Source organism: Triticum urartu, chromosome 7A, assembly GCF_056163025.1.
Source record: "Triticum urartu cultivar PI428250 chromosome 7A, HENAU_Tu73, whole genome shotgun sequence".
Lineage (NCBI taxonomy): Eukaryota > Viridiplantae > Streptophyta > Magnoliopsida > Poales > Poaceae > Triticum > Triticum urartu.
In genome coordinates, this window is record NC_141879.1 from 395,576,935 (window position 1) to 395,590,695 (window position 13,761).

Here is a 13,761-nt window from a genome sequence, read left to right on the forward strand (position 1 = left end):
ATAAGATATGGATATTAACTATTTGTTTATTCACTGTGAGCCTTATCTTTCTCGTGGCCTTGTTGCTGGTGCAGGGTATGATAGATCGTGTCTGGTCCTTTTACTTTGTTACGCTATATTTGGATACCCGGTGTTCTGCTTTTTAAGGTTACATTGTTCTTGCTTATTTGTTTTCAGTGTCTTGGGTATGCTGTACTTCTGTTACTGACATGCCACGTCGTCCGGTTGTGGTCCATGGTGAGGATGCTGTTGGGTTTGGTGCTGGTTTGGTAAATGCTCGTGGTCGTGGGCGTGGTCGTGGGCGGGCTGCTGGTGGACGTGGTCGGGCCGCTGGCCGAGGGTTTGATGAAGGGGGTGCTGGTCGTGTGTGGGCTGCTGGTGGGCGTGGTCGGGCCGCTGGCCGGGGGTCTGATGCAGGGGGCGCCGGTCGTGGGCGGGCTACGGGTGGGCGTGGTCGGGCCGCTGGCCGGGGGTCTGATGCAGGGGGCGCCGGTCGTGGGCGGGGCATCGGTGGTCGTCGACGGGCCAGCGGCCGGGGGGGTTCTGATGCAGGCGGTGCCTCTGCCTCTTATCCTGTTGCTGGATCTCATATTGTTGCTGCGCGGCAGGGTGCTCCACGGAGGGTGCCTATTGCTGTAGCGGACCAAGGCAGCGTGCCTGGCCCGAGCAATATGGGTGTCTGTAGGCCCATGCTTGGTCGTAGTGCTGGGCATGCGTCGGTGTCGGGGATTGCGAGACGTTAGTGCCACGGCAGGCTGTTGATATGCCATCCCAAAGTCGTACACGTGCGTACCTATCCACTTTTCTTCCTTTGTTCTTTCGCTTGGTGGGCTGTTTTGCTGAATGTGTTGATTGTTGTGTTATTCTCTTGTTGTTAGGCTATGGTTGGTTTCCTTTTCTGAGTTCGTCCATTACTACGGTAAATCGCAAGAAACGGAAAATGGCTGTTGAATTTCGTCGCACCCGATATGAAGGTGCATAGAGATTCCTGCTCTGTTGTTGGGTTTTATTTTCTTTCCTTTAGTTGTTTTGATTAAGTTATACATGTATTCTCAGAGCATGTTGTCGATGGTTTCTTGCCGAGGGATTGGCATGGTTATTCATTTTACGTGGGTTCGGAGGTGATTGGGGTAGATCGCAACAAATGGAAAAAGAGGAGAGTGACAATTAAGTTGCGTCGCCCTGGATATGAAGGTGCATTAAATTCTTTCTGGTTCTTTGTTAGTTGACGTTGTTTTCCTTAGGGTTTCTTATTTGGTTTTGCATGTCTTGTTAGGTGTTGTTGTCCAGAGCCCTTTGCCAAAGGATTGGCAAGGTTATTCGGTCAAGTTTGCCGAGTCCTTAAAAGGTATCTATGAACATGATCTTTGGTGTTTTGGTTGTGTGATGGTTGTCTCATTTTTTCTTTCTGCCTGATAGCTGTGTGTTCTTTTGTTTGTTAGCTTCCTATGCAGATAGGTCGTACTATGGTCCTCCTGATTTTTTGTGCCAATACTGTGGTGCTTCCTTTTGGTATGCTGAGTGTTCTAGGGCCAAGTCATCGTGGACACTGCGTAAAATGGTTTACTATTGCTGTTGTAAAGGCGCAAAGGTATATGTTCCCCCCTTTAAGGATCCCCCGGCCTATCTCCGGGAGCTTCTTCGGTTCGATGGTACTTCTCGTGCTAAAAAATTCCTCTGGTCTATACGTGAGTACAATTGTATGTTCGCCTTCACTTTGATGGGTGCTACTATCGAGCGTTCATTTGGTGGTAGCCGTGGGCCTAAGATTTTTAAGATTAGTGGTCAGGTGTCCCATCGTATTGGTTCATTGGTGCCTAAAGGTGATGATACCCCGAAGTTTGCTGAGTTGTATATACATGACCCAGCTAATGAGATCAGGCATAGGATGAATGCCTTGAATCCAGAAGATAAGCCTACTGGGGGTGTGGATGAGAATATTGTGGTTGGTCTTAGAGACATGCTTGATGTGTCTAATCCATTGGTGCAAACCTTTAGGGAGGCGAGTAGGATGATAGAGGGTCGTGGGGATGAGCCCATCGAGGATATCTCGATTCGTATTATTGGGCCTTCAAAGGGCGATAGTCCCCAATTTAGCTTGCCTACAACCATTGGACTTGCTGCTCTAATAGTTGGTGGTGATTTAACATTAGAAGCGTCCTGTCGGGACATTGTTGTTTGCAGCCGTTCCGATGGTTTACAACAGATATCCTCTCTGAATACTGCGTTCATGCCGCTGCAGTACCCGTTGCTCTTCCCTTATGGAGAGAGGGGGTTTCAGGTCAATGTTCCTCACCTGATTGTTCCTGAAGACGATGATAATGGCGGTCCTGTTGATCCTAATCACACCCTTGGAAACCCACCTGATGAGGCATCCTCTTCGTACCCTGCTGGTGGTGGTGATGATTCCACTAATAGTCGAAATAGGATGACCATGCAGGATTACTATCGTTTTATGTGTCACTATAGAAGTGATCAGCCTAATCCCTATATATGTTATGGCCTTCTCTCCTCCCAGGCGGTAGTCGATGCGCGTGCATGCATTGATGAAAATAGGCTGTGGTACATCTTAAGAAACCAGGATATGCTGAGGTCGGAGCACATGCAGGGCATTGCTGATGCGGTGGGTGATGGGTGTGTTGATGGTGATGCTCTTGGGAAGAGAACCATTGTACCTTCCAGTCATACTGGTGGTCGTCGCTATTACAATGAAAATTTCCATGATGGTCTCGCAGTTTGTCGAGTGCACGGTGCGCCAGATGTGTTTACCACTTTCACTTGCAATCCCAAATGGCCTGAGATCACCAATTCATTGGAACCCGGCCAGACGCCTTCTGATAGGGCAGATATTGTTGTTGTGGTCTATCACATGAAGCTCATCGAGTACTTAGACGAGATCAAATCCGGACGGGCTTTTGGTGCGGTTACTGCTGGTACTGTGTGCTGATGTGCTATATCTTTTATTGTGGTTTGTTGACAGTGTTCTTGTCTTTCTGTTGAATAGTCTGGCTGATGTGACTTTCCTGTTTTGTTTTCAGTTTTGTATACCGTTGAGTTCCAGAAGCGAGGGATGCCTCACGCGCACATACTCGTGTGGAGGAAAGGAGGCAACGGTGAGATTGGTGTTGAAAGTATTAATTCGTTCATATCTGCTGAGATACCTGATCCGTTACTTGATCCTCTAGGATATGCATTAGTTTCTGAATTCATGATGCACGGTCCGTGTGGTGACATGAATGATAAGTGCATCTGCATGAAAAATGGTGCTTGTTCTAAATATTTTCCTAAGGATTTCAGAGATACCACTATTGTTGATGATAATGGGTTTGTCTTGTATCGGCGTCGCAACAATGGTCAAAGGGTCTATAAAAATGGTCATTATCTTGATAATAGGCACGTTGTTCCTTATAACATGGCAATGCTTAAGAAATTCCAGGGCCATATAAATGTAGAGTGGTGTAATAAGACGCAGGTTATGAAATACCTCTTTAAGTACGTGACTAAAGGCGCTGACTACTCTAAGGTCATGTTAGAGAGGCTAAAAAAGTTAAATAAAGATGGTTGTCGCACGGTAGATGAGATTCAAGAGTATCTGATATGTCGCTATATATGTGAGTATGATGCGCTATGGCGTATATTTGGGTTTGAAATACATTATAAAATGCCATCCGTTCAAAGGCTGACTGTTCATATGCCTGGTATGAATACTGTTTACTATCGTTCTGGTGTTGACCTCACCAAAATTGTTGATTCTGACTTCTTGCAAAAGACTATGCTTACTGAATGGTTCGTTGCTAATGAGATGTTTGAAGATGCTCGCTCATTGACGTACTGTGATTTTCCAACTGCTTGGACATGGGAAGCTAAAAGTAGATCATGGCATCCAAGGGGTGGGGGTCAAAAGATTGGCCGCATATATTATGTACATCCTTTGAGTGGTGAGTTGTATTACTTGCGCATGCTCTTGATGATTGTTAGAGGGGCTACGTCTTACGAGGGTCTCCGGTCATACAATGGTCGTCTTTACCATACTTTTAAAGAGGCATGTGCCGCCCGTGGTTTGTTAGGTGATGACAACGAGTGGTATGTAGCATTTGATGAGGCAGTTGTCTGGGGGTTTGGCCATCGTCTTAGGCATTTGTTTGTGACCATGCTCATGCATTGTTCTATCAAGGATGAGCTTGTTTTTTTTAGCGTCACTGTGATAGCATGTCCGATGATATCCAGCATAGGCTGCGGCAGGCCCTAGGTAATAAGAACTATGTCGTCCCTCCTGAAAGATTGAGATGCATGCTTCTTGACGAGTTGGCCGAGGTTTTCTTGAAGCATGGCTCTGATATTAGAAACTTTAATCTGCCATCTCGCTCTGGCGAGAGTGGACAATCTGAAGATAACCGTTTAATTCATGAGGAGTTGTGTTATGATGCAACTGCTTTGTCCAAACAGGCCTTGGTCATGTTTAATAGTCTAAACGAATACCAGTTGGTTGCTTACAAAGCAATTGTGGATTGTGTGCATGCGGGGGAACCTGGGTTTTTCTTTATCTCTGGGTACGGTGGTACTGGGAAAACCTACTTGTGGAATGCAATATGTGCTAAACTTAGAGGTGAGAGAAAGATTGTGCTTACTGTTGCATCTTCGGGCATTGCGTCGTTGCTATTGCCTGGTGGTAGGATGGCTCATTCTCGCTTTAAGATACCTATCATTCTTGATGATAATACATAGTGTGATATTAAGAGGGGCTCCCAGCTCTGTAAGCTGTTGATGGTTACTTCGCTTATTATTTGGGACGAAGCACTTATGGCACACAGGAAGTGCTTCGAGGTTGTAGACAGGTCTTTGCATGACGTTCTTTCCGCGAGTAATCCAGATCTTGCGGATATACCGTTTGGTGGAATAGTGATGGTCTTGGGTGGTGACCTTAGACAGATCTTGCCGGTTGTTGAGGGAGGCACTAGGCCTCAGATCGTTGATGCGGCAATCACTAATTCTCCGTTGTGGCGGTCTGTTCATAAATTGACGCTGTCGGTTAACATGCGCTTGGTTGTACCCGATGCAGATATGCGGGTGCAGGAAAGTGTTGCCTTATTTAGCAAGTGGGTGCTGGATCTAGGTGAGGGCAAGTTGCCTGTCAAGAGGCAAGATGATGAGGGTGGGGCTTCCTGGATAGAATTACCGGACGACCTCTTGGTTTGTGCGTCCGGTGATCCAATATCGGCTATTGTTTCTGCTGTCTATGGAGATTTTTTGCAAAACTACTTAAATTCTGGTTACTTGCAAGAAAGAGCTATTTTAGCCCCTATGAATGACCATGCTGAAGATATTAACGACCATGTCCTTGGATTAGTCCCTACCGATAGCAGAGACTACTTGAGTGCCGATTCTGTCGACGGTTCTGCAGATACTGTCAAGGGACAAGATGTCTACTACCCCATTGAGTACCTAAATGCAACCAAGATTATAAATTTTCCAAATCATAAACTGACACTTAAGGTTGGTGTTCCAATTATGCTACTTAGAAACCTGAGCCAAACTAATGGTTTATGTAACGGTACGCGCCTGGTTGTAAAGGAATTGGGTGACCGATTCATCGAGGCTGTTATCATGACTGGCTCCCATGTGGGTGACACCGTTTATATCCCTAGGATTGAACTGTTGGCAAAGAAGGGAAATGCACCCTTTGTGCTTAGGCGCCGTCAATTTCCTATTCGTCTATGCTATGCCATGACAATTAATAAGAGCCAGGGAGAGACATTGGCATGTGTTGGTATATATCTTAAGAGTCCTGTATTTACGCATGGTCAGTTGTATGTGGCAGTGTCTCGTGTTACTTCGAGAGGTTTGCTGAAGATTCTTATATTGGACACTGATGGCAAATGTAGCTCTAAGACAAAAAACATTGTTTTCCCTGAGGTCTTTAGGGCCGCGGGGATGAGTTACGGTTGTCTACAATGGTATTCCTCATTTTGGTAGGTGTTGGCATATTTTTTTTGGATTACGTGGTATTTTGGTTGGATATGTTTGCTGTTGGATATATGGATAATTGTTCCCATGCGGTATGGATGGTGTTTTGGACGTTTTTCTGGTTGGTCGTTGACTTTATGTTGTGCTTTATTTTCTATTGTGCATATTTAATCAGTTTAACAGTACAACTGTCTTCTGTTGCTGGGTATCCTGTTGTAGATGGCTGGTCTACAGGGTCTTGTTCCCGGGAACAAAAACCTGACTATCCGTGTGTATGTTTCGCGCCTGTGGCAACACCGTGGGACCACTGATAATGGCCCTATCAACACACACTGACATTGTCCTTATGGATACTAAGGTATATGCCTTGTCCAATTGATGTGCATTGTCTTGTTTGTAGTTTTATTTTATCTTTCTTGCCTGGTGCTTGATACATGCTATTCCTTGATAGGGTGACCATATCTATGCTGAGATTCGGGAGAAACTTGTCCCCAAGTTTATGGGTAAACTAAGAGAAGGATGTGCGTATGAGCTTTCTGATTTTCTGGTGTTCCCGAATAAACACTATTTCAAGCCTGTCGATTCGAAACACATGATCAGGTTCAATAGGTTCACCACGGCCGATCCTAATACTGATCCAGAGGCTCAGTTCCCTTTCTGCACCTACTCGCTCACCGACCTGTCTCGCCTACCTGCCCCTGAAGATACACCTGCTTTCTTCATAGGTGTGTTGTCCAAACAGTTGTTCCATTCCGGCATATGCCATGTGCACCTGTGATATGTTTTCCCTTTGTTTGGTTATTTAGATGTGCTTGGCGTTATCACTGGAGTATCCAATGTTGTTACGTATCACAACTCGAACAGGAGCGAGCCTTCCATAAAGCGGTGCGTTGGTATCAAAGATCTGAGGTATGATATCTTGCTCTGCCAGTTGTCTAATATTTATGTCGCTGTTCCAGTTATCTTAGCTGTTGTTTGACCATGTCTTGCCCACTGTGCAGTGGATACCAGATAACTATTGTCCTCTGGGGCGAACGTGCTATGGCTTTTGATGGAGATGCTGTTATCGAGCTAGGTCTGACTGGACCAGTCATTGTGCTGTTTGTTGGAACCTTTGTAAAGACCTATGAGGGTGAGTACTATGCGTAAGTTACTTGGGTGCCTGTTCTTTTGCCCGCGTGTACTCGCGTACCCTGATCTAGCTTTTGTAATGGTCTGCAGGTCGAAGAGGTATAAGTGGGAGCGTGGCATGTCGTTGGTACATTAATGATGACATTTTAGAAATGCTGGAATTCACCCAGAGGTGTGTGGTGTTCCATTGATGTTCAGTTTCCTTGTGTGCCCTCCCTTGCCTAACTTGGTGTTTTTTTCTGGATGTTGCCTGAAGGCTCCAAGGCAGGTTCTCTCCTGTAGAAAAAATTGTCCTTCAAGGACAGACATCAGCTGAGGTTAGTGCCCAGGTCGATTTGGAGACCAAGGCAGTTGATGAACTTTTGGCCCTGAACATCCATAAGAACCAGGTCAATATCTTGTCCTTCTCCGTTTGTTCTGGTTTGTTCTATGGCGTGTTTCTTTGCATTCCTATTGAATATTGTTTTTACCCTCCGTCGTCTCCTTTGTAGGATGTGCGTTTCCGTTGCTCGGTTACATTGAGTGGCTTGATTCCTGGCCTGCGCTATTGGTTCATGTCATGCACAAAGTGCTACAAGACCTCACATCCATATGGGACCGTCTACAAGTGTACTGGTGCCGACTGTTCTTGCGTCGGTGCAATGCTGAGGTAGTTATCTTTGCACATACATGAGTTCGTTTCCACATCCTTTGTTCGTTTGGGTGTATACCAAATTTGTGCTATGTTGCAGGTACCGGATCTGTTTCATGGGCGGAGACGATACAGGGGAAGCTGAATTCGTTTTCTTTGACCGGGCAGGCAAAGATCTTGTTGGTAGGTCTCTGATTACTCTGCTCCGTGATGGGAAGTCTAACACCGCTCCTCTTGATGAGATTGTCCAGATGGCACGCGAAGATTATTCTGTGCCCAAAGAGTTGTCTGCATTGGTTGGGCAAAGGCATAGCTTTGTAGTGTCCATCACCTCAAAGAGCTTTTTACCTGACACAGAAGTGACATCGTTTCAAGTAAACAGGCTGGACTTGCCTGTTGAGCCAATTGTGCGGAATGCGGTTCTGTATCGTAAGGCAGATTCATCCGGGTTGTCTGGTGGCAGTACAAGTTCCTTTGCTGGTGCTGGTTTACCAACCGATGTGATACCCGCTGGATCGGTTCCATCTCTATCTATCGCAGACAGTGAGCACACTGATGAGCTTGTGTATGCTGGGGCAGGGCCAAAGGTGGGATGCTCTCTCGAGAAGACATGTTTTCTGTTGCCGTGCAATCGTTTTGTTTGTGTGATTTGCCTTAACCGGTACGTATCTTGTTTCTAGGAGCCTACCACACCAAACTACAACAAGGGTCATCTTTCGCCAGCTTCTGTCAACAAAGGGTACGATAGCTGTTCCAGAAAAATTGCCCAACATGCTGTTATCAGATTGTTTTATATGTGTGATATGTGTGAGATGACTTGGGTAAGTTTGTTGCTTGTAGTGTCGGTGTAGAGAAGGTGCTGAGCGGTAATATGCCCAAGTCTGGATTGCGTAAACAGTTGTTCCCTGCTGCCCCTACTCAGGTCTTACAGATCATTTTCTTGGTTATTATTTATTTACACTTAGTCATGTGATTGTCGATTATTCAGCTCATGAGGTATATCTTTTTTCGTCTGCTAGGGGGCTGAAAAATTGGATGGCGGCTCCGTCACTCATGGTGGTGATCCTACTGCTACTGAGAGGTATCTTGCTTTGGTCTGAATAAATCTTTTGATGGTATGTGAGTCATTGCTGCTATGTTTCACATGATTGTTGTTTGCCTTCTAAGTGAATCAATGGGAGGCCTGGTGTCACAGGGGGACGACCCCTCTGCAGCTAAAAGGCCCAAGCTATAGATCATATGCCCTGAGGAACCCTGCTCTTTTGGTATGCCTGTTACATGCCTCTTATACCATCGGTTGCCTTATGTGTTCCGTCCGATTTGCTTCTTAGTTGAGTTTGTGTTTTTACAGGATTGCTTCGTGTTAGTCATGCGTCTGGTCAGAGTGATGCCCTAGCGAGTGAACGTTTCGGCATGGATTAGATGATGAAGCTCTCTCTAAGTCTATCGTCCCTTTTGTCGTGTCGTGTGGCTTATGATGAAGTGTTATGTTCTGCCAAATACTTTAGTCTGGTGTTCGCGAAAGACCAGTCGCTATTAGTACTTGGACTGGCGTCGGTGTTTACTTTTGTGTGGTGCCGTTTAGTTATTCGCTGCTGGTAAATGTAGTGACTTGCCCGGATACCTGATATCGTATGCTTGTTATTGTGTATACTGTTTTGTGCCTTCTTGCTTGGATCTTGCTTGTGTTCCATGGATGTTAACATTATTGTCTATGTTGATGCCTGTCACCCGTGTCTGATTTGTATCTGGGTCATATGTATTGCCCACTGTGGTCCAGTATTCCAGTTGTTTGGCTGTCCGAAAGTGAGTTGTTACTGTACCTTCTAGCACCCCGTTTGAAGATAATTAGCTTCCTATGCTTTTTTTGTTATGTTAACATTATTGCATGTGTTGATGCCTGTCACCTATGTCTGTTTGTATTTAGAACATATGTATTGCCCACTGTGGTTCAGTTGTTTGGCTGTCCGAAAGTGAATTGTTGCTGGACCTTCTAGCACACTGTTTGAATATAACTAGCGTCCTATGCTTTCTTTGTTATGTTCGATCGGTTGTTTCGTCCTGTTGACAAGCTTTATAATCGGACGCCATCGTTATTCCTCTCTATTTTTAATTTGACAGAGTTGTGGACTATTCATGTGCCTCGTGCCTTTGGGATGTTGGTTCGCCCTGAATATTTGTCTTACTGGCACCGTATTTTTTCCCTTTCCCTACAATAAAGTATAGGCTGAAGGCTAGCACGCACCATTCTCGCTTATGATAATCTGAAGCTGCGTGGGCCTGTGGAGTGTATGTGGGCTGTTTTGGACGTAAATGGGCTTGTGTGTACGTGCGTGATACTGTTGCGATGGGTCCAGTTGGTTTCGCTATATGACACAAGCGTTCCTTTACTCGGTCTGCACTGACTGAAACCCTAGCTCAGCTCCAGACGGTTGGTGTCTGGCTCCTTTGCCGACGGCGACGGTCGTCCACAAGAGCGGTGGATCTGGAGATGGATCCAAAGGTAAATGCATCTGCTTTTTCCTTATCAAAAGTCTTTGCTGCTTCTTACTCTTCTATCCACTTGTTGTAGGTTACATCCCCGCCGGCGCCTCTTTATGTAGATCTGTCTGGAATTTCTTCCGCTTTGTGGAACCAGCCCATCTACTTGCGAATCTCCAGGTTGTGGTACCAACGAGGTGGCTTTGAGGATGGTCCTATCAAGAGTATACATATGGTGGTGACTGACGAGAAGGTAAATAGCTATTTATTTTCCAATCTTTTATAACTCGTATACTGATTACATTGGTTTGTCCTTCTCTGCATTATGTTCTCTTCGTGAGATTGGGATGCTCCCTTTTATCAACTGTGATTTATATAGTATGATTTATGTTTCTTTGTTTGTGATACTGATGGCTGATGTGTTTTGGCGCCTGTCTGTAGGATAATTTGCTGTTAGTTAGTTGTCTGATTTATTCTGCATGTGCATTCTTCTGTAGGGAAACCATGCCAACGCGACTATGCCCAATGAGGTCGTGGACATGTTTGTGGACAATCTACATGAGAGGAGCTTGTATGTGTGTGCCAGGTTTCATATTAAGTCCCCTGCAGTAATACTAAAGGCGGTGCAAGACACTTATACATTATGGTTCACTGGATCAACAACTGCTCGTCGCCTCGATATTATTCCGGATGATCCTGTCCATTGGTCGTATGAGCTTACGCCGATCAACAATCTGCCTCCGGCCACAGATGTTCCTGCACGATTGGTTGGTATGTACAGCAAGCTTTTGTATGCACCATGTTTGGTGCGTGTTGATTGCTGATCGCTCTGTCAACTGTCTGTTGCTCTTATAGATGTCATCGGAGTCATAAGCAGTGTCTCTGATGTAGCATTTTTTCAACCGCCGCCTTGGACACAGGCTGTACCTGTGAGAGATGTCTTTGTTCGCGATCTCAGGTACGCGTCGTGTCCTGCCCTCCGTTAGGAGTACTGTATGAAATTTGTGTTAACTAGCTATCTAACTAATCCTGTAGCAACTCCGTTGTTTCAGTGGCTATGAAGTTAAAGTAAGACTATGGGGGGAGCATGCTTTTAGATTCAATGGTTCAGATGTTCTTTTGCGTGGAAGCACCGACACAGGCGTGATCATATTTTATGGCATGACCGTCCGCATGTATAATGGTAAAATCCGTTATCCGTTGGCACATGTATTAATTGCTTCTGGTTTGATTTGTCTAACTAAGACAAAGATAATGTGTCTGCAGGGCGGAGAGGCTTAGCATCTAGGTCATCCACTGGGTGGTATCTAAATGAGGATATACCGGATATCAACGTTATGTATCTGTCAAGGTACGGTGCTGCTTTATTTGCGTTCTTTCTCTGTCGGTTGGGTCTCACCGAATAGCATTTTCATATAGCCATGCACAGGAGTTCCGTCCAATTGCAGAGGCTCCATTGCCTTTAGAGAGTGGTCTGAGGTCTTACCCTGACGATCACCACCCAAAGATGATTATGTGCAAGTTAAATAATTTTAACCTGTTTGAAAACAAGGTACATCATGTCCTGATCATATCAAATCTGTTGGATTATGTCATTCGGATGTATGCTCACTAACTGTGATATCTGTCTGTGTAGGGCCATGTATTTCGTTGTGCAGCGAGGATGACTAGGCTGTATCCCTTACCCATGTGGTGGTTTGTGTATTGCTCTCGATGCTTTTGTAATGTGCTTCCTGGACCTGGCTCCGTCCCTTGTGCACCGGTCTATGTATGCACTCAAGGTTGCCAGGGGGTGGAACCTACGATCGGGTACGAGTTGTTCCTATATCCTTGATTACGATACATGATGCCTTCAATTATATTGATTTGTTTACTGTAACTTGCAATACAGGTACCGTATGTGTTTGGTGTGCACCGACGGCACGGATGAGGCCGGGTTTCTTCTGATTGGTAGAACAGCTCAAGTTGTAGTTGGTACAACTGCCATGTAGGTGATACGGAACAATAAACCTGACGATGAACCAATCAAGAACTTGTTCCATGCCGTTGCTCGAACAAGGTTTCCACCAAAGGAGTTTAAAGCATTATGCTCCATGAAGTTCAGGTTCGTTGTCCGGGTTACCCAAGACAGCTTCAGATCAAGGCGCCCGATGTTCCAGGTCATGGCAATTGAGTCTTGCGTTGCTCTAAAGCCGCAACAGTCGTCGCTTGATGTCACCGTTCCCCTTGGTGATTGATCAGTAGTCGTAACGGCTTATTTTGGTGTGCCGTGTAGTACTATCATAACTAGACATGATGCTTGTATGGACTACCCTACCTTATTGTAAATTATGCTTGTATGGGCCAGCTTGGTGGCATACTGCCCTTCCCTATTATAAATTAGGCTTGTATGAACTAGCCAGCCTGGTGGCAGGCTATCGGCTTATATTGTAAATTATGTATTATGAACAAGCTAAGCATTATGTATTATGAACAAGCTAAGCACTGGTCATGGTGAATGTCCTCTCATTTATATTATTAGTTGTTCATTTCTTTTCTCGTGTTATATATGTTATGTGCTCCTCGTTGTTTCATATGCTTATTGGCAAATGGCCTTTAGGCATTTTATTTGTTAGATTATTGAACTTACATTGATATGGTTGTGTACTTTGACTTGGTACTGACAATCAGAATATGGTTACTGGACATAGATAACTATGTGCTGTGAACATGTGTCTAGAAGGCATTGATTTACTAACTTCTCTCCTTAGGAAATAATATTCACATGGTTATGTTGTGAGGTAATTATCATGTTGTTAGACTCACTTCTACTTTCTTGTAACATACGCTTTTAGGAATGATCTTATTCCAGTTAATTACATCTATCTTTCTTACACGCTGTGTCAAACTATTGAAATTAGTATTTCAAATCATGTTAGAAAGAATAAACGATATTGCCGGTTCTCCAAGCTAAAATGATTCCTTCATAAGCTTTAATGTGTTTTGATAAAAGATGTGATCTGTTTGTTTTAAATTTTATTGACTAATTTGTAAAATGTTAATGGCAACAAAAAAGGGCTTGCTGTTGGTATTAGATTGTCTCCTTAGTTGCGACTTGCTTGTTCCTCCTCTGAATAACAAGCATCTTTCGAATTTAGTTTAGGATATGTGTTTTTCTTAAGCAACAACAAGTAGTTTTGTAGCCATCGCCGTCCTTATTTATAGCAAAGAAACAATTGTCATTTTTTTAGTTGCCATATGGCTGTTACCTGTGCACGGGCTCTTGTTCGGGCCCAGTTCAGTATGACAGGCCTTCGGCCTGGCCCGTTCGATGCGTGCCTCCCCTATATACTACTATATAAACAATGCTAGGGCAACCACTCTTTGCTTGTTCTTCCCTGCACTGTTTCATGGCGGCGCCCTCTCCTCCTCCTACTCTGTACAAGGCAAGACCCTTCATCTTTTTTTTATCTCACCGGCTCGCTGGCTTTTGCAAAATTCGGCTGTATTTTGGACACTTCCTTACGGTATCGTCGATCTGTGCATCCAGGCACCCCCAAGCTTTTCCTCGCGCG

At 44.9% G+C, this 13,761-nt stretch overlaps 1 protein-coding gene and 1 pseudogene across 1 annotated transcript; both read left to right on the plus strand.

Annotated features, from left to right (window-relative positions):
- Nucleotides 1-273: 273 nt before the first annotated feature.
- On the plus strand, nt 274-3,683 carry LOC147959718 (uncharacterized). Its single transcript, XM_087532866.1, has 8 exons — nt 274-555; nt 609-738; nt 879-974; nt 1,057-1,194; nt 1,277-1,348; nt 1,443-2,933; nt 3,039-3,218; nt 3,679-3,683. Exons 1-8 carry the CDS (start codon nt 274-276, stop codon nt 3,681-3,683), a joined length of 2,394 nt encoding a protein of 797 aa, XP_087388992.1.
- Nucleotides 3,684-3,700: 17 nt separating this feature from the next.
- On the plus strand, nt 3,701-6,300 carry LOC147959719 (uncharacterized; annotated as a pseudogene).
- Nucleotides 6,301-13,761: the final 7,461 nt, after the last annotated feature.